Genomic DNA, 23,997 nt, shown 5'->3' with positions numbered 1-23,997 from the left:
AGTAAACTGTATTTCTGTGTAATGTTAAATGGTGTTTGTTGTAGTATAACAATGACCGCTCTTTCTATTTTAGGGAACATATTTTAACTGTGTGACAGTTGTGCAGGTACATGAAAATGAAATAAAATGATGTCATAACAGAAATAGGAAGCTACAGTAGGAGGAAAATCTTTACATCAAATCTTGAATTACAATTTGTGTTCACAGTTACTTAGTTTACTTTATTACTGGTCTATGAATCAAGAGTACTTTTTCTATTGTAGGTATCTGGCTAAATGTTAAAATCCAATCATGCTCAACACACTTTAAACTCCTCATGAATCTCTGGTTTGCTTCTGCAGAAAAAGGGAAGCACGAAGGCTTTTTCTCACAATGAAAGTCGACCTCCAGTTTTACTACATCCCTGTTTGCAGTCCCAGGAGTCCCAGCTCCCCAGTCAAAGTAAGGGAACTTCCTCTTTTCAACACACCACTGATTATTTGGTAAATAACAAACCTCAAAAGATAACAAAACTGAATGGCTTCTGTTTAACCAGAAGATCAGTATGTGAAACTTCGTATTCACAAAGTTTAGTTTATTCTCTGCAGTAGTGGATTGGTGCTTTGATGTAATGAGCCACATTTAAGGTATTTATGGTTTCACTTCTATGTTCCTTGTTTGTAGGAAAACCACCAACAATCCAAGGGGGATTCCTGCACTCTTGGTTCCTATTTGAGCAACGTTGACCCATGGTACAACTGCAACATCAAGAGCTTGGGTAGAATGATTCCCAACCTGGCTAAAATGGTACGATAAAACATATTTAAAAGCAGGGTTTTGTTAGATACTTAAAATGTATAACTAAATGAGAGTGGAGAATTACTGTAGACAGTGGCAGTGTGTGTGTTGGAGTGCTTGAGGTAAAGCACAGGAAATTGCATTGCATAACATACTGTGAGGAAAATAAATATGTTGATTTCACTGAAACCACAAGTAAAGTAAGCTTATATCAAAGATTTCTTGACACTGCTCTGTAAACTCAAACAGGAAATAGAAGTCTTCTGAAACTGGAAAATGAACAGTGATATACATGCATGTAAACTACTGTTACAGTTCATTGTTTGATGTGAGTTTGGCATTTGAAAAACGAAGAAGTTTCTTCGTTGTAGAAACTTCTCAGTATACTCTGGCAAAGCTATTTCCTTCTTTCTTTTCCTCATACTTAGATTAAATTTATATGTAAAATAAAGTTTTATATGCCATAGCTTTGGGTTCATATGGTGCATAAGAGTTCAAAAAGAATTCAAACCGAAACACAAACTCTGAAACTGTCAACTTAAAGAACAGTAGCTTTAGCATAGTACCAAAATTAACAAGCGCTGTTGCATTTCCTGCCTTTCGTGGACTTTTTAGTGACATCTATTTCAGATACAGTTGATGTGCAATCAAAATGACTATGCAGTTACAACATTGTGCAGTCAGGTTAATTTTACAGGTCTTTTGTTTTCTATAGCAACAAGCAAGCAACGAGAGGCAAAAAGAGCCCTTCATCTCTGATATAATTTCATATTATGTCCGTACTGGTCAGCAGCCGGTCTACTTCGCTATCTACTTTGTTAAGGTAACATTACATATTTTCTTTGTGGTCTTTTTTTTTCTTCTTTTCTTCTGTGAAAACAAAAAAATTAATTCAACACAATGCATGTGAGCATCGTCAGTGTCTTTTTTTAAATATAAACACATTTTTTAAACGTTGTGTCATTTCCATTAGATCTCATTCAACAACATTACAAAGGAGCCAGTGGAGGAAGTGTTTCTTACCCATCTGGACATGGAGTTCCCTGAATTCAGGCATATCGCTGCATCAGTTAGAGGTAAATTGTTCTTAGAAGTGTTTTTCCCAGTATTCTATGCTTTACTGTAACTGTGCACAGTCAAGTTTAACCACATTCCTCTAACCAACAAGGAGATAAACACAGGAAGAGCTCGGGGGAGGTATGCGGAGCTATGGTCTCAATGAATTACAGAAAGGTAAATTTCATTTTTTTCGGGGGAACCTCCTGTTTCCTTCTTGGATTGCTATTAGTGCTAGTTTAGCCAAACTTCTTAACAGTTACCAGAAGATGTGCTGAAAAATTTCCCTCTCCTGATTCTGTAGTTTGTGTTGATTTGTGTGAATGCATAACCACTCATTCTCGCTTGTTTGTGTCTGTTTTCGTGGTTCTGTATGAGTGCAGGTGACATTAAGTGGCCGTGACATCGATGAAGGGATTTCGGTCAGGATGACAGGTGCTCGGATCAATGCCATTCCTTCCAATGAAGCAGAAGGTGCAGAATTTTCTCAATGAGTCATGCTTTCAATAGTTTTGTCAATACTTTTTTAAGTTCTGTGTTTTCTTATCCTTTATGTCATAGATCTAAACTGTCTGACACTGATGATAAACGAAACCTCCGTAAAGACGAAAAACAACACTGTGGTGAGTTGACCAGATACCACAAGAATATGTATATATATATATATTTTTTTTTTTTTTATTATTATTATTTTAACAAAGTGCATTATTTTGCAGGAGCCGCCAAAGTTTCGAACCAGCAACATTAAAATTCGCACTTTGGAGAGACGTTCTTTCACTGTTACACTGGACAGAGATGATTCCAGGACCTACAGAAATGTGCAGAGGTAAAAGAGTGTAGTCTAAGTTGTATTGTCAGTGTATTTTGCTTGGTGTCTCATCGGTGAAGGGAAAAAAAACGTGTGATGCTACATTGCTAACAACTACAACAGTACTAGTTGGTAAAAGAGAGCTGCAGTTGGTTCAGGAGCTAATTAGTTTCCACGCAGTCTAAACTGATCTCCATGTTAAACATGTTTTTGTTTTAGCATCGAGGTCTCGCCCTGTGTGGATCCAGGATACTCTGTCCAGAAAACAATGAGGTCCAAATACAAGTTGGAAGAGGATAAAGATGCTGGACTGAGCAAGTACATGAACAAAGGACTTCCTCTGCCAATTAATACATTTGCTGGCATCATCAACTGATGTGATGAAGTGACCCCACAGAGACACTTTTGGTAGTTTTGGCAGTGGCAATGACCTTTCTCTCTTTTAAACATCTAATCCAACAAATGAATAGAAATCACCTCCGAGTCATGATGAGCTGCTTCCGAAACTAGAGTTTCACTCCGTCAATCTGAAATGACTGGCACATTGACTGGCAGTGTCAACTTTTGCAGTTAATGAAATAACCTGTAGGCTGCTTTTTATAGTCACAGGACAACATTTTTTACTGCAGGTTATGATTAAACCTGACGGTGTTCATTCCTTTTGAATATCCTGCTGTGCCAGCTGGAATAATTCCAGAGTACAATGTTGTCTCTTACAGTGGAGAGATCAGCAACAAGCAAAAGCACGTAGCTGATGAGTAGTTGGATCAACAATCATGTGGCATAATAAAAACTCGTCAATCTGGAAATTTTGCTTCAAAAAGCTATCACTTAGTGGAGCAGATTTGATTTTGTAACAGTTGCTCTACTTCATAGACACTACCGTTTACTGCTTCTTTGACACACATACACAAACACACACAGTATACACACAAGAATGCTGACAGACATGACCTGTCACCTACTGAAATATTCAAATAACTGAAAAGCTGGTACGATGACAGCTGTCGCTCCCTCTTGCCTTTGTCCTGACACAATCTTTCAAATACCTTTTTATTCATATACGTGTTACACAATGTAAGCTGTTAATAGGGTGCTGTTGTTTACTGTAGTTTTTGGTTTAGTGTTTGGGAACTTTTTAGAATTCTAGACTCACACTGTAAAAACTAAAACAATGTGCAATGTCAGATATTACTACAAAAAAAAACAGCACGCGCAGCTACTGTCTACCAAACAGAAGTGACAGATTACAGTTTGCCTGCCTTGTAATGTATGTGACAAACAGCTAAACAGTGGTCAGTAAATGTCTCCAGTCTACTGAAGTGTGAAAATTACCCCCAAACCCAATCCACGTACTGCACTGTGTTAGATGAAGTAGATAAGTTGCACTAAAACTGCATAATTGTTGGTCAATTTATTTTAGGAAAAACTTCCTAAAATGTGTGTGAGGTGTACAACATGTTACTATATAATTGTAATTACTGTATATGTCATAATTGTAGAAACATCCGTGTTACAAACAGTCATCATATGATATGCTCTGAGTTCTAGATGTATGGATGTTTGAGATCTGACGCAATCATCGCTTCAGATGTTGATGCAAAAAGGTTGTGTGGCTATAGGTATGAGTCTGGGAGGCAAAGGTCTCAAACTCAGGAAATGGAAATGATGCGTTACTAGGTATGTGGCAAAAAAAAAAATCAAGTGTGTGTATGTGTGTCAAATAGCATTGCAGGGTAAAATCACAAGTTTGAAAATCATGATATATTTTGCACATTATTTTCTTATATATCATATATTAAGTATGGTTCCAAATGTAATTGTGTAAATAACTGCGATTGTGTAAAATAAATTTAGTTTTTTTTAACTTGGAGTCTTGGATTCTTATAACAACCACGGGGGGATTTACAGTGTTATGTGCATAGATTGTTGGTCAAAGACGGCCAGATTTAATTCAAGGGATTATACAAAAAGTTTGCATTAACTGTTTAGAAATTACAGTCATTTTTATAAACAGACCCCTATTTTCAGATGTTCAAAATTAATCGACAAGCAGTTTCATGGCCACCTGAGACGTCTTCCCTTGCTTTATTGTGAAGCAGTCACTCAAAAAATGCTTTTCACCGTAATTTTAAATATCAGTTCCAAAGAGAACCTTTGAGAAAGCGAAGAGTGTCGTCACTAAAGCTGAAAAAAAAATTTTTTTAAAATAAAGACACGGTTAAAATTTTAGGAGTGGTCACACCCACGACTTGAAAAAATAAATGCAATGGCCAGCTCAGCAACACCAAACAGCCTGAAAGACCACAAAAGGCAGCTGAAATGATGAATTATTTCCATGGTTAAGAAAAAAGACTTCATAACATCTAAAAAAAAGTCAAGACGAGGAGAAGGTAGGTGTATCATCATCATCATCATTACAGTCAAGAGACGCCTTCATTCACAAATGAATGCCTTCATGGAAATAAACAACAGGGTTCACAACAAGGTGAAAACCACTAATCATACCCAAGAACAGGAAGACCAAATAAGAATTTAGCAGAAGACATAACGTAAGCATAACATACTCTCTGTTAGGTTATGGGCTTGTATACTTGTCAGTGGAGTTTCTCAAGGCAGTGAAATGAGAAATTCTTCAGTTGTAAAGTCAGTCACCTGATGTCAGCCAACACAGGACACTTACTGAAGACAAAACCGAATGCAGAGTGAGCCACAAACAAGCATCAACTGCAGGTGGATGCTGCAGAGAATCTGAAGGGAGGTAGCAGTCATTGATTCCAACTGATTTTTACCCCCAGGAAATAAATAAAGAAATAAAAATGATCCATGCACTTGAAAGTGTGTTTGCTTGTCCAATTAATTCTGAGCCTCTGAAAATGGAGAACTATTTATGGAAACTATTGTAATTCCTAAAACATTTAATTTAATCTAAAAGTCTGGGCTTCAATCACATATTGATTGTTTCAATGATAAACCCACTGTGATGGTGTGCAAAGGCAGACAAATTGTGGCTCCAACTGTAATTGAAACCATGTGCCACCAGATGCCGCTATTTATTTGCCATTAAATCCGCGTTTGCGTTGACCAGGTAGTAACACTAGCAGGCTGCAAACGCGCACACGCACACACGCGCACACCGTCACCTGTCGGAGCGGGTGGAGATCACTGGAGCATCTCGCTGTCTCTGCCTCAGCAGGTTGTTGACTGACTGGCGATGACTTAATGAAGCACAACAACTGCGAGACCCTCCCCTGTAGCTGTCTTTGCTGTTCCCCAGCCTCTGCGATTGGAAGCACAGAGAATAGAGGAGCAGCTGTTGGACCGATGGATAAGAAGCATCAGTACGGTTCACTGGAGCGCACTGAATGGAGCAGAGACACCCACAAAGCAGGTTATCTAGTAAACAATTGCTGGTTTATAATTACTTTTCGATAATGTCAGTCACGTTTAAATGACGTCTTAAGTATGTGTATGTGTTTTTAGTTCGCTGCAGTATTACTAAATTCTGTGCATTCTGGTTTTAGTGTGAAATGTTCTCATTAGCATTGCATTGCTACAAATAGTGTCTCCTGTCTTAACTGTTTGGTGAACTTGTAGTGACCTCATTAGCTTTGTACACACACAAAAAAGGAAAAAAAAAACATTTTAATGTAATAATTTAATGTATCGAGCATAATAAAAAACAACAGTAGCAGTAGGCCTCCAACAAACAGCATTGTCTTTGAATATATTTATATCGTTTTGCGCTTATTAGTATACGTTCCTCGTTTGACAAACATGCATTATGTAAAGTTTATTTCTTGTGTTTATACAGCTATGTAATCTAAATATATGGGGAAATTTGTAAAACACACAATAATAGGCCTTAACAATTAATTGGGAGCGTTTTCAGCACTGATAGATCAGATCAATGTATTTATTCAGTAGCAGAACAAGCTGCAGCTCAGAAAATGTCAAGAATCCACAGGTGTCTATTGAGTGGCAGTGTGTGTCTGTGTGTGTGTGTGTGTGTGTGTATGTGTGTGTGTGCCTGTTTGTTTCCTTGCTTGATTAAAAGTAAGGTGAGGTTACTTAGAGACCAGCTATTCAAATAAGGAATAATAGCCCACATGTGGGTCTTGGCAGGACGCTGGCATCATCTATTAGTAACTAAAAAGATAACTCATTTACGCCTCTTTATGACATTAATTCAATTAGACAGATTACATTTTCTCAACAAAATGCCCAGTGCCTTGATTTGTCTGAATAACAGTCTAGTACTCAAATAATGAATGAAAAAAAAGGCAAGTGAAAATTTATTTTCAAGGAAAGTGACTTTAACTGTTAATTATCAGCATTTCTGTTTTTTTTTATTGTAATGTCTTTTTTTATTGTAGACTCTCTGTTAAGCCCTCTATGTTTTTCCTCTACACTAAATGATTTTCCCACCTCTCTCTCCTCTGTGTTTGCCTTGGGGTCTCTAATCAGGCTGATCTGTCTGTCAGTATGATGGTTTGCCTCATTAGGCATAGAACGTATCAGGGCAGTGTAAGAGAGAAAGTTGGAGTCAAAGAAAAGAGTAAAACTGAGCTCATAATTTAATTCACATCTTTAGGGGTTTGGATGAAAAGAAGGGCAGGGCAGAGTAGGAGAGATACAGAGTGAGGCGAAGCAAAGGCAGATGAGAAACACTAACAGTGAGAGTGAGAGAACGGAGAGAAGGTGTAAAGGAAGTCTAGTGATGAGTCATAACTGCTCAGTGGCAGAATTACTTGTCTTAGAGAGCCTTTGCAGCAGAGCATATTGTGTCTAATGATATAATTCAAAGTGCATTTGACTTGTTAACTACCCATGTAATAATAGATCTGACCCCAGGATACAATACAGTGTTAAAAACAGATGGGAAAATCCCTGTTCATAGTGACAGAAATATTTCCATGGTTGAGAAAAAAAACTTCACAACATTTAACCAAGTCAAGAGGTGGACGTACCATTGTAAAGGCCCACAATCACAAATGGAAATACAGAGGGTTTACAACGAGGTGCACACCACTGCTTATATATGAGAACAGGAAGACCAAATTAGGTTTTGTCAGGAAAAAATGTAAAAGACACTGTGCAGTTCTGAAAAGAAGTCATTTTTTACACTATAATGATGTAAAGAGAAAAGTATGCAGAAGCAGAAAAACATCTTTGATCCAAAGTATACCACATCATCTGTCAAACATGGTGGAGGCAGTGTTATGGCATGGGCTTGTAACGCCAGTGGGACCAGGTTACGAGTGTTTTTTTGATGATGTGACTCCTGACAGAAGTAACGGGATGATTTCTGAAGTGTACAGGGTTATACTCTCTGCTCAGATTTGGCCAAATGCTGCTAAACTAATTGGACACACTTCACAGTGCAAATAGATAATGAGCCAAAGCACACTACAAAAGCAACCCAAGAGTTTTTCACGACACATTATAGTGTTTAACCCAGATAGGAAAATCCATAATCGTGTTTAAAAAGAAGCTTCAGCGAGTTTTTGAGTAGACATACATGTAGTGAATTGTGTATAATATTTATCTTCATACATCACTACATCAACAGTAAATATACACTAAAAATGATCAAATAAAGTAAATAAGGCTGTGTTAATACAAGTCAGAGTGCCCTGTTCAAATAGAACTGAAAGAGAGTGAGAATAAATAGGTTTTAAACAGTGTTTTAAAATGACTGAGAGACTGGGAAGCTCTCAAGGTAGGAGTGTAGATTTCTGAAAGTTCAGCAGAGTAGTGAACGTTAAAACATTGCATTTCATTTATGTAAAACCCAGGTGGCCAGCTGATCAAATACTGTGCTGTGTCTTGTAAGTGACTATTTTCTTTTTCTTTCACTTGCCTCTATGCCATAATAACACACTTTTTAATCCCCATATCTAAACCTTACATATCACATCTAAGAACCAAAACTGAACACTTATCTACACCTAACTGAAACCTAAACCCCCAAAACTAAGTGTGAAGTCCTCCGATCATGCCACAATAAAGCTTTATGGCCTCGCTAAATGTTTGGAAAAATGCACACACTGCTGTGACCATGTCAAAAAAATGAAAAAACAGGTTGAGCACTTAACATAAGTGTGCTCCATTTTTTTTTACAATTCAGTGTCACCTTTTTACTGGAGACATTTCATGTCTGTAATTTTGATAACAAGAAGAGCACAGTTGGCACAGCAGTTAAAGAGACTGAAACAGATTGCTTCAGTTAAACACTGATTTCCCTGCGCTTCAAGTGTTAGCTATAAGCTGAGCTAATTGCCTCCTGGCTCCAGCTCCATAGACAGTCATTAGAGTAGTTCTTATTCTCTATAGTTGGTAAAAAAGTGAGAAAGCACACTGGCTCAAAGGTCAAAATGCTTTTTTTGAAATCTGATGACACAAATTTCTAGTTTTTACAGTTTTAAAGTAAGACAGTAGAACCAAATTGCTGAGAAATAATGATTATATGGAAACACAAAAGACCAGAGGCATGGGGAACCAATTATCACCTTGTCTTATTTTTTTGCTCATGGAAAGCTTCCCATTTCTATTGTCAGCTAGAAGTAATATTTTAAGATTAAGGTTATACACTGTTTTATAAAAATCTTTATACCTTTTTTGGGAGGGGGGGATTCCTCATTTAATTAAAGTATTAAAAAGACATGTAACGTTGATGTCTTTCAAATAAATATTCCCATTAACAGTTTATGTTCATGTCAGTCAATGTTCTCTGTTCTAAAGCGTCAGGGTTGTGTTGATGTTATGCTGATGTCACACATATGTCTCTTATGCAGCAAAAAAACCCCAAGCTAATCTTTCATAGCAATGTGAGTCCATGTAAACCTGCAGTTATCATGAAGTATGGTTAATGCTTTTTACCCTGAAGTCACCCTGGAGTTTGAATTTCTATTCTGCTTTTTGTCAGGCTAGTGCAGAATAAGTGTTTTCACTGCACTTTGAACCTAGACAGCTCTGCTCCACCCCAGGGCTAATTGAGGCTTGAATAGAGTTTCCATAATAAAGCTCCACTGAGTAATGGTGTGTATATAGAAAGACTTTAATGACCTCAGGAGGAAACAGGGACAGACTGTCAGAAGTGGTATCTCCCTGGCTGTGTTCCTCTCAGCCCATAATGTAAGGCTGCTCTCTGCAGGGAAGTGACAGGTGTCCAGCACCGCTACACTGATAAAAGGAACAACTCAAGACAAGAGGTGACCTGTTTCAGTTATAAAGTCACAGTAGCTGTCATTGTCGGACTTCAGCCATCTACTTTTAAAAAGGTCAGCTTAGATTTGTATTAAGTTTTTGCCTGTGTTTTCTGATCTACATGGCTAAAATAAATGTTTTGATAGAAATTTGTTGCAGTTTAATGTTTGAATTAGCAGCTGCTTATTGGTTGAGTTCAGTGAAGCTGCTTCTGCTGCTCACAGTGTACAGCAGCTGCTCTCAATGAAGTACTTTGTCTTTTTGTACCACACAAAATTTTCTGGATGCTTTGGGACAGATTGTGTCTATTTTCAGCAAGTTTTGCAAATTTTTATTGTGGGTTAATGTTTTAACAATTGATTTCTTATGATAAATCTAGAGCCTGACAGATGTCAGGTTATTTAGACCGATACCTGTACTGATATTTGGTGATTTAACAAGCTGATATGTCGGCCAATTACTTCTTATTTCTTTCAGACACATGAAATCCAACATTTATTATGTTAGTTATAAGATAACCTTTATTAGTCCCACACGTGGGAAATTTGTTTTATTACAGCAAAAAGTGGATAGTGCAAAGATACATAGCAAAAATTAGAAAAACACTGGAATAGGATAAGAGTAAGAATAAGATACTGAATATGACTCCTTGCTAAGATATTATAACAGTGCAATTCAAAAATTATCTTGTTTTATTGTCACAACAAGTGCCTCTTTAAGCTCTGCGACTTTACTCAGACCAGCTGGTTGTTATGTTTACATTTCCACAAGCATGGCCAACAAGGAAGTTGCAGAATGCCCTCTGGTGGGCAAACTATGCAAAATAAACACCCTTAAAATGGTTCAAGTGTTTTTCTTCACAGCCGTGCTTTATTTATTTATTTTTTATTTATCAACCATTAGGCTTTTGTTGGACGTCATCAAGGATCTCTGTGTTACAAATGACTGTTTGACTGTTTAACTGTTTAAATGCAAATGTCGATGTGCACATACCACAAATTCAGCATGTTGTAAAAATAATTTGTGAATTGTTTCATTGTTCCTATTGGCGTTCATTGTAAGTTATTTTGCGGCCAGTAGTTAATTATTAAATGTCTTTTAAGCACGCAAAACAAGAATATCACATAGTCACATACCTACAGATGGTAAATTTTATTTATGAACAGCACATGTGGAAATTATAAAAAAAAGGCAACTGCAAAATTTAAAAAAAATGTGAAATATTACTAATAAACGTTAAATATAACAACATGGAATAGAATGTATATTTTTTCTCTTGATGCATAGTGACACACAGTTAGAGACTTAATGAAGTCTCTGTACAGCACAACATAGCAGTGTAAACAAAACTGCAGTGGAAGGGGTTGACAGCTTTACTGCCTTACTTCCTGGCCTAACGCATCATGCAATTAAAGTGTTTGTGTGTATGCACAGTTATGTGTGTGTGGGGGCGACAGCCATGCAAGTTGTGCCAGCTGCTGACACATGGTAATTTGGCTGTGACACTCTGCTCTTCTGCTCATCTAGCAGCAGTTTCTGCTGCAGCTGTTTATACAGTTTAAAATGCAAATTCATATGCAGTTATGGTTCTGAAATGCCACAGTAGATCATCTTCAAAAGTGTGCACACACATCACCAATCTGTGTGTGGCATGTTTTAACCTACTGAAGAGTCGATAATCTAAATGCATTGTTAGGAATGTTGTGTTTTTTTCCAGCGTGTGGTCTTTTGTCCAACGTTCAGAAAGACTAAGTCTCTCGCTGTCTCTCTTTCAGAGGACGACGTGGTGTCCATGGCAGACTCCACCATCACCGTGGATGACATCGAGGGGGAGCTCTTTAAGATTGAGAGGATCAGGGATGTCCTGGTTAGGAGAGAGTCAGAGCTCAGATACATGTGAGGACTTAAAAACATTGTTTGCTGTGGGTGTGAAAATTCATTGCTTGTTAGATTTTAGTTGAGCTGACAGATGACTTATTTTGTCAATATTATTATGCTTAAATTTGCACAACAGAAGGTAAAATTAATGCATGAAAAATTGAGATCCAACTGTGTTATTGTTAAATCTTTACCACTAGGTGTGTAAAAATGAAAAATCGGACTTTACAACTGACAAGTAGGGTCTTTTTTTAAATCTACATCTAATAGATAATTACACTGAGTATAATGGTCATTTAAGCCTATAAAAAGAGGACAATGTAAAGTTATTTATATACTCTTTGTTTTGTACATCGTGCCACAATTTGCACCGAGAGCAGTCACTAATTCAAGAATGTGCACTTTCTGTATTCTGCAAAGCAGAAAATAAGAGCATGAAGGTTGCACAGTGGTGCATGAGTGTAAATATCCATCTTGGGCTCAGCTCACATTTCAGAAGCTGCACAGCTTTGAAAATGGTCTGCCTGAGATGTGGTTAGGATTATCTTGGGCCTATTTTTGCTGATGCATAAACATTTTAAAACCAAATTTCCATGGCAATCTATCCAAACTTACCCTTCAAATCTTGCTAAAAAAATTAACTGATTGATGGAGTGGCATGAATTTACTTACTAGGATGTACTAGTATTTTAAATTAGATTTGTAGAAGTCAGTTTTGAAACTTGGATGACTGTGTACATTTTTAGTTTAGATGCTTCAAATGCACCTTAATGTTATTTGAGATCAATCTTTTGATTTTCTACTTCAGTCCTGTAGGGCAACTTGTAGATTCTATAGTAAATCTGAATAAGATAAAGGATTCAGAGTTTTTAATAAATGCAGAAATTAAACTAAACAACCTATAAAATTTGCAGTGATGCTTTCCCTATTAAGAGCAGTGTAATCATTTAGGACACGTTTCAGAAATAAAACCTCAGGCATAATTCCTCTAATTTTTTTGTCTGTAATTCCCATCAGCTACACCCCAAACTACCCCCATTACAATTTCAATGGCTCCACTGCAGCTTCCACAAAGCTGGCTAATACATGGATATTTATTCATATACTCCTCTGGAAGATAGGCAATTGCCCTGCTCAGATGGCAGGGGGAATGCGAGGAGTGACGTGTGTGGAGTAGCAAGCAAGAGTCAAGCAAATGGAAAAATGGGAGACTGAAAGACCGAAAGAGTGGATAAGGAGGACATGGAGACTAGAGTAGCAATCTGAAGCAGCTATTTTCAGGGGACCTCATGCAAACAAATACCAGGATTTTTTTTTAATTTTTTTTGTCTATTAAGTTAAGTTTCTATTCCAAATCGCCATCTCTTGGCCATTGGCCATTTTATCAGATGCTCATGTAAGGATGGTATCTGACATAACAGGTAGACAAGTGTGGCGTTGAGTCTCTTTTTCTATTGACAGCGATGAATGTGTGTAATATGTATGAATGTGTGTGTAGCCTTTTCTGAGCCTGTATGTGTGTGGTTCGTGATAAAAGTCTGTTCATAGGATATAGAGTTCATGCGATGGCCTCTTGCTTGACAAGCAAGGCACGGAGGGGCTTCCATCCCTCTTCACTATCAGTAATGATCCACTCACACTGATTCTGTGAAGGGTCATTGAAACAGAGAACGGCTATCTGGCTCAGACCTGCTTCAGGGATTTCTGCTCAGAAAAGATTGTGTCACCTCCTTTGTTAAATATAAGATCAATAACAAGCTTTCTCTGTTTGAATTTCATTTTTTTTCCTATTCAAGAGTGAAGCAAGAATTTACTCTTGAATACGGTCGTCCATCCCCATAAATCTACTTTTAAGGGTCATCCACAGCGTCTCACAGCGGTTGAGGCCAGACGATAATGATGACCACATTATATTTCTCTTTGCCATTTTATTGACATGGCAACCAGGGATTCAGTAGTGTTTCGTGTATGGTGAAGATGTTGTTTGTCTTTTGTTCAGCAGGCACAGTTCTTTTTATTTTTTACCATGACAGAAAACGGTTGCTTAAGAAGTCCATGTCTTGATGAGGTCATTATCTCATTTCCCAGTGAGATGGTAAGTACAGACAATGCCTCCTTCTTGCTGATGGTAATGATGGTAATGGCCTTGCTGAACATCATGAACATTCAGGGGCAGGATGAAGGTTTATGCACAAACTCTGGAGAGGCTGGAGGATTTTGCACTGAGTGCTTGCTTTTACTCCAGAGACACTATCAGTTTCAAGTACCTGTTTGCTGCTAAATGATGATGTAAAGTCCCATTAGTAGGCCTTTCTCTGACTGAATTAATCAATTCTCTGAGTCACTAGTCTTTATCCCAGGCTACATGAGAACTGTATTTGTGTAACGAGCTCTTTAAGTGGGTTTGTCTTTAAATAATATAACCCTAACCATTATACCCTGGCAAACTACTGACCATGAATTCTGTTTAACAATGTATATGGATGAAGCAATATGTATGTGAAAAAAACAAGAAAAAGGCTTTAGTAAAAAACAAAATATGTTACTGACATTAATTGCAAAGTAATGTTGGAACATGTAGCGTAAAAAGTGCTCTGATTTTCATCATCTGCAGTGCTTACATAAGTGCTCTTTTTCTGTTTATGTGTGCATGTGTTTCTTTTACGCCATCATGCCTGAACAGGATGGATGACATTCAGCTGTGCAAAGAGATTACTCGTCTGAAGAAGGAGCTTCACAAATTAGTGTCCATACCAGGTAGAAGTCCTTTGGGTGTTCATGATTGCTGCTATTGGACCAAAACAAACAAACACACAAACAAAATCATTATGACATATTGGGAATAGGTTTATTCACTCTGTTGCCAAGAACAGGATGAGTAGATCAATTCCACTCCCACACATTTGGAGCTGAAGCCAGCAAGTGCTTAGCTATGTTAGCATAAAGAGCCAGGGCAAAACAGCTGGACAGGAAATTTCTAATATTCATGCCTTATCTAAAAGTTTGATTATGGCTTAGCATAAACAAATGGAAGTAAACAACAGGGATGCAAAAATAATTATGGACATCTTATCCTACTCTCCAAACCTGCTCTGCAGTGCAGTTCTTTTATTAACAGATGAAGCAAACAATTTACAATAAATAACTTAGCCACTGATGGTTGATCAAGAACTCAACTAAGGTTAGGTGCATTGTTTTAAAGATCTTGATAAAGTGTTTCCTTTGCTTCTGGTCTTTATACTGACTTGCTTTTTCCATAGGTTTCATTTTAACTCTTAACTATAAATGATTGAAGTCAACTGAAGGATCAATCAAAATTTTTGCATGTGCGTTATTATAGATAGCTGTTCATTCATCTGCGTGCACATACAAATACATATTACTGAAAGTAGCTAATGTGGGACATAGTCCTGATGTCGTCTTCTTTCGTGCTCTTCCAGATAATGACAAGTCCAATGATGACCGGCAGAAGGAGGAAGAGCTGCTACAGCAGATCCAAAAGCTGGTAGAGACCAGAGATTTCCTCGTGGATGATGTTGAATTTGAACGTCTCAGGTGTGCTTTCATCTCAATGATTTACAGATGGCCTAGACTGGAGTTCTTTGTTCACCTCCACACATGAAATCTGAGTGAATCATTAAAAATGCAGTCCTAATGCATATGCAGATCACATGGAAGTACATGTAGGGAAAAAAGCTTGATATGTTTTTTTTTTTCATCTTTCATCCCTTCTTAAAATCTTTATAATGACTGATAAGCCACAGATTCGCACCTCCTCAGTAGTCACTAATGCTGATAAATGTTTCTCTCAGTTCAGCACCCAAAATATGCATGTCTCCACAAAGGAGTTCTTTTGCTCCCCGTGAAAAAAGTTGAATGTTTCCTCGGGCGCGTTGCTGTGCGAGAGGGTCCCACAGAGCGCACAGCAGAGAGCCATTTCAATTAAAGATGTGTCAGGGTGCATCAATGAGCTCTGCAAGGGGAGCGCGTGCTGATTTAAAAAAAAAGAAAGAAAGAAAGAAAGAAAGAAAGAAAGAAATAGGTTTAATGAGCCAACTGATGTGGAAATGACACATAGTGCAGCATCATTGTTTATTAGTTTAAAGCAGGCTTACCATAGGTCAAGTGTGTAGTAGGTGCTTTAAGGACAAATGCACCTAAACTGTTCATGTTGTTTTTGAGATCTACTGTAATCAACTTCCAGTTTGTCCATTTTGCAGCAATAGAAAATAAATGCATCTTAAAATGTTGACCCAGATGCTTTGCTGTGAGGATGAATTTGCTACCAGAGTAGCATATTCATCCTCACAGGTTCAAACATTTCACATTTAATTTGCATAGCTTGAAATCTAACGTTGCCTGCGAGTGGACAACCACGTGTAGAATAATAAGCATGTTTTCTAGGTTTGATCTCAGAGTGTATAAAACACTGTTAGTTTGTCTGAGCAGCGCTTTCTGCTGGCAGCTGACGGCATGCTGTGAAATAGCTGCAGGGCTGCTGGGAAGGTGAGAGCCACGAAGAAGGAGAACGGCAGTGTGTTAATGGGTGCAGAGAGGAGAGGATGCATGTGACAGCGCCCAAGGCCACGTTGTCCATGCTCATAAATATAAAGCTCTCTCTTCTGTTATTTTACTTTACTTTTATAAAATCAGGACTATTTATCACAGGAGAAATCTTTCTGTGATCTTTACCCGAGAGTTTTTATCTTTAAGACACATTAAAATTTTTTCAACTGAATATAATTCATTAGATATCACTTTAAAATACATATGATATATATCCATATACAATAAACACTGCAAGTATCCAAGTTATATACACTTATTTGCATCGGGGGCTGTATTCAAATAACACAAAATGAGACTGCGACATTCACTAATACGCACTAAGCATATAGAAACCTTTGCCAGGAAATCTTAACTGCCAGAGGTGCATTAGCTCGCTTATCTAGTGGGTGTCTGGGGAGGATGTTTCATCTCTCTGCTTTAGTAAAAACCAGCCTTCTTGATTTTTAAGGATGCTTTGGATAATGAAAGAATACCTGTGGAAAAGATTTTCTTTTTAATATTCCTGGAACAGGGGAAATTTAGGTCATAACAGCTTTGTCATTTTTTAGTGTTTTACTTTGTAATTGTAGTAATTACATATGTATTCATTTTTACAGGGAGAAAGAAGAAGATAAAGAAATGGCAGATTTTCTGAAGTCCAAATTGCCAAGAAATCTGAAAAAGACAGGTATTCAGTCATGAAAGCTGAAATGTTGTCCTGTTGTGAAAGTATCCACTCATAACTACATAAATACGACTGATAAAATGGAAAATGGGTGTGCTGAGACTGTGCTTTAGACCTGACTGAAAAATGTATGTATTTATGTTCCCAAAAAATGGATTCTGTTCATCTGGATGCAGCGTTTTTCAGTGGGAGAAATGTTTCATCACTCATCCAAATGACTTCTTCAGTCTTAGCTAGTTGGGGAAACCTGCATTCTGCTGTCACTTGGGTTTCGCTTCTTCCAGATGAACAGAATCAGTTTCTGGGGAATTTCCTTAGTTGGATGATTAAGCATGCATCAGGACATGCACTTATGGTCTTTGCCATAAAGGCATTAATTATCAGAACTTATTTATCCAGTGTACAGTATACAGTGAGGGATCTTGCTGTGTATGTATGTGTGCACACAGATGTAGATGTCTTTTGCAATACATAAATACAACACAGTTCATTGTACCGTGTTACAGGTGTGCCAACCAGAAGGGCACCCGCCAGGGCTCAGCAGACGTCTTCGCCCTTCACCAAGACAGGACTCACCCTCCTGAAAGAGTGCTGTGGCTTTACGTGCTCCATCATGTAGACTAAAGCCAAATTACAGCGCTCCCCTGCAGTGCTCTTCCACAGGACTGCTTTCTCCACTTTTAGCTCCAAGAAGGACTTTAAAGCATGGGTCGAGCAATGACAGTGTAGTGAGCTATCCATCCCAGGAATTCAGGAAGCAACTTCATCTATATTTATTTTATTATTAATTTATTAGCTGTGTCTTGGCTTTGCAGGTCAACCCAGTGTATTTGTATCTATTTGTCATTTTCACATAGGGTTTGAAGGGCAGAAACCTCATAACCCTGGTCATTGTAAGTAAGTTAGCACGTTCTCTTAAAGTAAAAGTGAAAAAAAAAACTACTATAGCCCACAGGTTTATATCAGGATGCTTCACTGAACTATGATTATTGTCATCTCCTCAATATGTGTGCATGAGTCAGCAGGATTCTAGACACCGCTATAATGTTATTTGCATTATGAACACTACAATAATGAATCTGGCATTAATCGGGAGCTCTGTCAGGATGAAGTTGCCTGTGATCTGACTCTAAATCCAAATAGGTATGACCTTTTGAATAGTGGTGGTTTGTGAAGGAAGAGTTAGTCATCTATCTCTCTCTATTATTCTTAAATGATTGGTAAGCTAACCAGGCTCAAGGAGGGTGGCTTTTGGCAAGACAGGTTTGGGTAAAAGGAAAGCGCATATTGGTGTTTTAGATTTTGACAAAAATGACTAAACCTAGCCCTTAAAAAAATCTGTTAAGTTTTCAACAGATTTACAGTGACATCTAACAAGTTGACATCGATGATAGCAGTGTCAAGACACAAAGCCGTACATATGGCACTGTATTCTCAGGACGTGGGGTCTTGTAGATAAAGGTCTTTAGTGCACAATAAGTCATATATACAGGACATGGAGTTCATGGATGTAGTGACCAATTAAGCTATCTTGCATCTCTTTGTGTTGCAAAGAGGAGTTGTCGCCATGGAAACCTTGTTTAACCCACATCTTTCGAATGGAACAGTGAGGAAAGTTGGACGGATCAGAGAGATGAGACTTCAAAAGTGTAACACATCCGAAGGCAATTGCTATCATGAAAGGCGGGCAGAGAACAAAATAATATTACTATTGCCACTTCCATTATTTTTTTCAATGTTCTGGATTACCAAAGCATCTGAAACTCTCCCGCACTCTTTCGGATCATCTACAAAACAGAGATTAAGTAAACACAAGATTGTTTTACTCAGCTGAAATGTAGATATGCTGAGGATACATGTCTCTAAAGTAGATTCTGTTTGAGACCACTAAATCTATCTAATTGGTTTAAATGATGTCTCTTCGGCACGCTTTCAGTTCTTTTCTAGACTTTTAAATGGATACAGCTGGCTCTTCACTTGAGTGATTGGGTCTTTTGATCAGTCTCAGCACTGTCACAGAGCCTCGGGGTCATGTATCACTCAGCAACCGCGACTGATGGCGTCACGAAAGTCCAGAAAGGATTCAATGTATGCTGGTAATATTGAAATACTGTCTCTAACAGCCAAATTAAAATATGATGTAGCAAGTAAACTTAGCCATAATATGGGTTTGTGCAAGTTTTTTGAGAAGACAGTATACTCTGATGAAGGCTTCATTTTCTCTTTCTCCAAGATATGAAGTGAAATGATGATGTGAACCATTTCCTAGAACAAAAGCTTTTAGTTAGTAAAGGTAGGCCAATTTACAAATTCACATGGAAAGAAATCATCATACCACCTTTCTTTTCATGCAGATATTGCCTTTTATGTTGGTTCCTATGACTGAGCTGCACAGTGATAAATAAAGCTTTCTGCTCTGCAAAGACCTTCATTTCTTCTGTGTTGAGACTTTGAGTATGTGTCATGTTTATTCTATTTCAATTTTCACATTTAGACATAAAAGCAGCCCACCAACTGAAAATGAATGCTACATGCCCAGACTGGGTATCCAAGAATTTTCTGTGAAGAATTCTTGGAAGAGACCACATCACTTCTTGAGTCAGGCAGAGTGTCACAGGAAAGGGTGCCACAGAGAGAAAATGATCTAAGAAGCAAGGTTGAAGTGGCTGAAAGCAGAGGAGCTGAAGAAGAAGGGAGAAAGGCAGTGGGAGGGCACAGAGTTAGAGAGAGGTCTCATCTTTGGTGTTAGTCATCTATAGTGGAAGCACTGTGACTTCTCACAAGGGCAGCTCTCAGTGCACACCACCTGAAAAGGGCCGGCCTGCCATTAAAATGTCATAATCACATAGGCCTTGGGCACAGATACTGTGTGTATGAAGAGATGGCGCGTGTCTGTTTGTAAGGGAGAATTACAGAGAATGATTGAATGTTTGTGTGGAGTGATATAAATATTCTTGCTTCTGTGCCTCGGCATAATGAGCACTATATAGTAGCTGTCATTGTTCAGTTGCAGCAACAATACTAAACTATAATAGCATATTCATTTCATTTATTAGGGTGTGCTAGATAACAAACTTTGCTGGATTCAGAGGAACAAAAGATGGCTAGCATTGGATTTTAAGTTTTCCGAACTGAATTTGATGCCTAAGCAGAGGTGACAGAAACCAATTGGTTGCTCAGTTCAAATCAATTTGAACTTTTAAGCGCCAGTTCACAACCTCAAGTGGCTTAATATTTTAAGGTAAAGGCCCGACAATACAGTGAAAACTCCAGCAACCTGACGGGTCCCTATGAGCAAGCACTTGGGAACAGTGGAAAAGAAGAACTCTCTTTTAATAGGAAGAGAAATCTGGAAGAACTAGGTTCAGAGAAGGGCAGCCATCTGCCAAGATGTAAGGGAAAGAAGAAATACAGAGTGTTGAGAGACAGGGCCAAGGACACTCCATGGCAGCAGTTGTTCTAGTGGTTAGAAAGGCTTCTTTCATAACTGGGTGTAATTGTAAGAAGACGTACGACAGAAAAACATCTGCTGAATTGTCCTTAAAGAGAACACCTGCTGAATCTAAATGTGTACATTCAGCCCTTGAACATTAGAGTGTCAAGCAGCCTGACAGTGACTGAAGTGTTCAGTAATGCATGTGACTTTGCAAGGACGTAGATGAGTAGCACTGAATAAAAAGGGCAAATAGGAAATGAAACCCACTTGCTGCCATGGATACCACAATTTCTCTCTCTTCCTCTCTCTCTCTGTCTCTTGTTCACACACACACACACACACACACACACACGCACACACAAAGAAACCTCTGCATACAATTACAAATACCACTTATACTGTTTTAGATTTATTTCTTACTTACACACCAGATGAGAAAAGTAGAACGTGTCCGTCTCATTTCTACTGGTAGCACCAGGCATATTTTCCATCATTCTATGAGGCTTGTTTGTTACAAAATGCTTAAAAACACAAATAGCTAAAACTGAACAAAACACTCTCACACACACACGCACACATACACAATAATACCATGGGGAAAAGGGAGAATGGGTGAAAGGCAGAAGCATGGTCATTAAATGGAGCAAGAAAAGTTGCGAGGAGGCATTTTAGAAAGCTGTCAGATTGGTGCTAAAAGGAAAAACTCCTCATGTTGTTCTTGTGGTGGTCACTTTTCCCTGAAACACTTACTGGAAAAGTTCTTTGATCCCAGCATGACCAGCACTGTGTGTCCTGGCTAATTAACAGTCCACTGACATCTGAGCACCAAGGATGCCAGCTGCTGGCACACAGGCTGCTACAGCCTGACTGTTTCATATTCTTTTATGTGCATAACCATGGCGATGGTTTGTACTGTATAAACACAGGTTATGTGCAGTTGGTGATAACATTATTCATTTTTCTCTGTTAGTCAGTGTCTGTTAGATTGCGTATTGTTTCCAGCTACTAATGTATTGTTTCCAGTTCATATTACCTGTTATCTCCTTTCAGTCAGGGAATGGGCCGATAAGTCAGAGGTAATGACAGCATTTGCAGTGTTAGCGCCTTTACTTGGAAGGCTGCCATGTTTAATTAACTCTCTCCAAAATTAACTAATATGGGAAACTGATTTCCTGTCGTTTATAAAAAGCAACTCTGACTCATTCCCCTAAGCCCTCCCTACACACTCCCTCTGTTTCCGTCCCCCACACCTCCTAATGTGGTTGCAAAGCACTCCCTCAACCAAATAATCAAATGATTGCAATGCAGCGGGTTGCCAGGTCTGGGTCCGTGTTTACTTGCCTGACATTATGTCAGCAGCAATGCCATGCTAGTGTGGTTTTGCTTACACAAGTAGCAATGACAGAGCGTGAGTGTGTGAGCACCTTTAGGTCTACCTGTGGTTTTTGGAAAGGGTATGCTAAATATGGCCACAAAGCTTAACTGAAGCAGTGGAGTTTCTTTACCTATATTTACTCCTTAGTTTTTCATTCATGTTTTTTTCTATTTGCATGTTAGGTATACTAAGAATTTGCAATGTTTGTTAAATGGCCTATATTTATATTTATATATAGTGTTATTTACAACCCCATAGTTTCTTACTGTAAAATATTTTACAGAAAATTAAAGCTTTACAGCATGTAGCATTTACAGCATTGTTATTATACAATAGTTTTATTTTAGGGTTCCTACTGTAATCTCCATAAAGAGCTTTCTTTGCAAAATATGACTGCCTGTCCTTGCATATACTTTAGTCTTTTTACAGCAAGGTTACTTGTATGTGAATGTATTCAACACTTTAACAGCCACATTGAAGGTTAACGCTGGCCTGATGTGATTAATCGCTGCGAGAATCTGTCATAGTGGCCTCTTGCTGTCTAAACCTCTTCTTGGTCACACAAAGACTGGAAACCACATTACAGATGCACAATACATGAGCAGTCTGCACAAAACAACCAAAATAAACACCACAAAACATTTTCATTAATGTTCAATGCAGAGCTTTTCATGAGTCTTTGTGTCCATCATAAAAATATTAAAAACAACTGGTTTGTAAAACTGACTGGAGCGGTGGTTCCCTATTTAAGAAGGAGGACTGCAGGGTGTGCTCCAACTATAGGCGGATCACACTCCTCAGCATCCCTGGGAAAGTCTATCCCAGGGTACTGGAGAGGAGAGCATATCTGTTAGTCAACCTTTGATCCAGGAGAAACAACCAGCTCTTTGTCCTCTTGAGCAGCCGTCCCTGGTTTATGTCCAAAAATATTTTCACGGACCGGCCTTTAAGGTGTTGCGGATAAATATAGTGAAAAAAAACCATTACCGGTACCAAACAAAGGAAGATTTATTCATAACACACGGGAAAAGACCCAGGTAAACCAAGTTAACGATAAAAACAAAAACCCTGAAAACCATAAATTTCACACCCAAGCCTCAACTCTTGCAGCCCGGTACTAAACGACTCACGGACCGGTACCGGTCTGTGGCCCAGGGGTTGTGGACCGCTGCTCTTGAGGACATTTGAGGGTGCCCAACCAGTCTACATGTGCTTTGTCGACTTGGAGAAGGCATTCAACCTGGTCCCTCTGGTTATCCTGTGGGGGGTGTCTGGCCAGTTGTTATGGGCCAATCAGTCCCTGTTTAACTTTAGTGAGAGCTTGGTTCATACTGCCGGCAGTAAGTTAGATTTATTTCTGGAGGGTGTTGGACTCCACCAGGGCTGCCCTGTCACTGACTCTGTTCATAGTTTTTATGGATAGAATACCTGGGCATAGCCAGTTGTTGGAGGGTCTCCACTTTGGTGGCCTCAGGATCTCATCTTTGCTTTTTGCAGATGATGTGGTTCTGTTGGCGTCATTGGGTGATGACCTCCATCTCGCACTGAAGCGGTGAAGCAGCAGGAATGAGAATTAGCACTTTCAAGTCTGAGACCATGGTTCTCAGTCAGAAAAAGGTGGAGTGCCCACTCCGAGTCAGGGACGAGTTACTGCCCCAAGTGGAGGAATTCAAGTATCTCAGTGTCTTGTTCACAAGTGAGGGGAGAGTGAAGTTGACATGGGAGGCGTTTGCAGTGATGTGGATGCAATACCGATCTGTTGTGGTAAAGAGAGAGCTGAGAATAAAAATAAAGCTGTCAATTTACCCGTCAGTCTGTGTTCTTACCCTCACATGTATTGATTGAAATAGTAAGGTCACAAAAACAGGTGGCAGAATTAGTTTTGTCGAAAAGTGGATGAACTGCTGCTCCTCCACAATGAAAGGAGCCAGCTGAGGTGGTTAAGACATCTGACTAGAATGGCTACTGGACACCTCCTAGGTGAGGTATTCCTTCCAGGAGGAGGCCCTGGGGCAGACCCAGGACTTGCAGGAGAAATTATATCTCTCGGCTCGCTTGGGAACATCTCGGTGTCCCTCCGGATTAGCTGGAGGAAGTGGCTGGATGGATAGATGGATGGTTATTTTTCTCTCTAAGGCATCAGTATTTGCATACTGTTTTTATAATTAACAATACATTACTGTACAAAATGTCATGTATTTATAGTTTGTTAGAGCATTACTAAT

At 38.7% G+C, this 23,997-nt stretch overlaps 2 protein-coding genes across 2 annotated transcripts; both read left to right on the top strand.

Moving 5' to 3' along the window:
• Positions 1 to 338: 338 nt before the first annotated feature.
• On the top strand, positions 339 to 3,218 carry LOC134623354 (phosphoinositide 3-kinase regulatory subunit 6-like). Its single transcript, XM_063468516.1, has 9 exons — positions 339 to 441; positions 664 to 786; positions 1,493 to 1,600; positions 1,751 to 1,853; positions 1,946 to 2,010; positions 2,217 to 2,307; positions 2,395 to 2,456; positions 2,550 to 2,659; positions 2,861 to 3,218. Exons 1-9 carry the CDS (start codon positions 373 to 375, stop codon positions 3,015 to 3,017), a joined length of 888 nt encoding a protein of 295 aa, XP_063324586.1. The 5' UTR covers positions 339 to 372; the 3' UTR covers positions 3,018 to 3,218.
• Positions 3,219 to 5,783: 2,565 nt separating this feature from the next.
• Positions 5,784 to 19,317, top strand: LOC134623352 (bMERB domain-containing protein 1-like). Its single transcript, XM_063468514.1, has 6 exons — positions 5,784 to 6,032; positions 11,626 to 11,746; positions 14,412 to 14,485; positions 15,169 to 15,283; positions 16,894 to 16,964; positions 17,468 to 19,317. Exons 1-6 carry the CDS (start codon positions 5,864 to 5,866, stop codon positions 17,578 to 17,580), a joined length of 663 nt encoding a protein of 220 aa, XP_063324584.1. The 5' UTR covers positions 5,784 to 5,863; the 3' UTR covers positions 17,581 to 19,317.
• Positions 19,318 to 23,997: the final 4,680 nt, after the last annotated feature.

Source organism: Pelmatolapia mariae, unplaced genomic scaffold (assembly GCF_036321145.2).
Source record: "Pelmatolapia mariae isolate MD_Pm_ZW unplaced genomic scaffold, Pm_UMD_F_2 NODE_ptg000570l+_length_109192_cov_1, whole genome shotgun sequence".
Taxonomy (NCBI): Eukaryota; Metazoa; Chordata; class Actinopteri; order Cichliformes; family Cichlidae; genus Pelmatolapia; species Pelmatolapia mariae.
The sequence above is the reverse complement of the archived record's forward strand: the minus strand, read 5'-3'. Positions and strand labels throughout refer to the sequence as shown.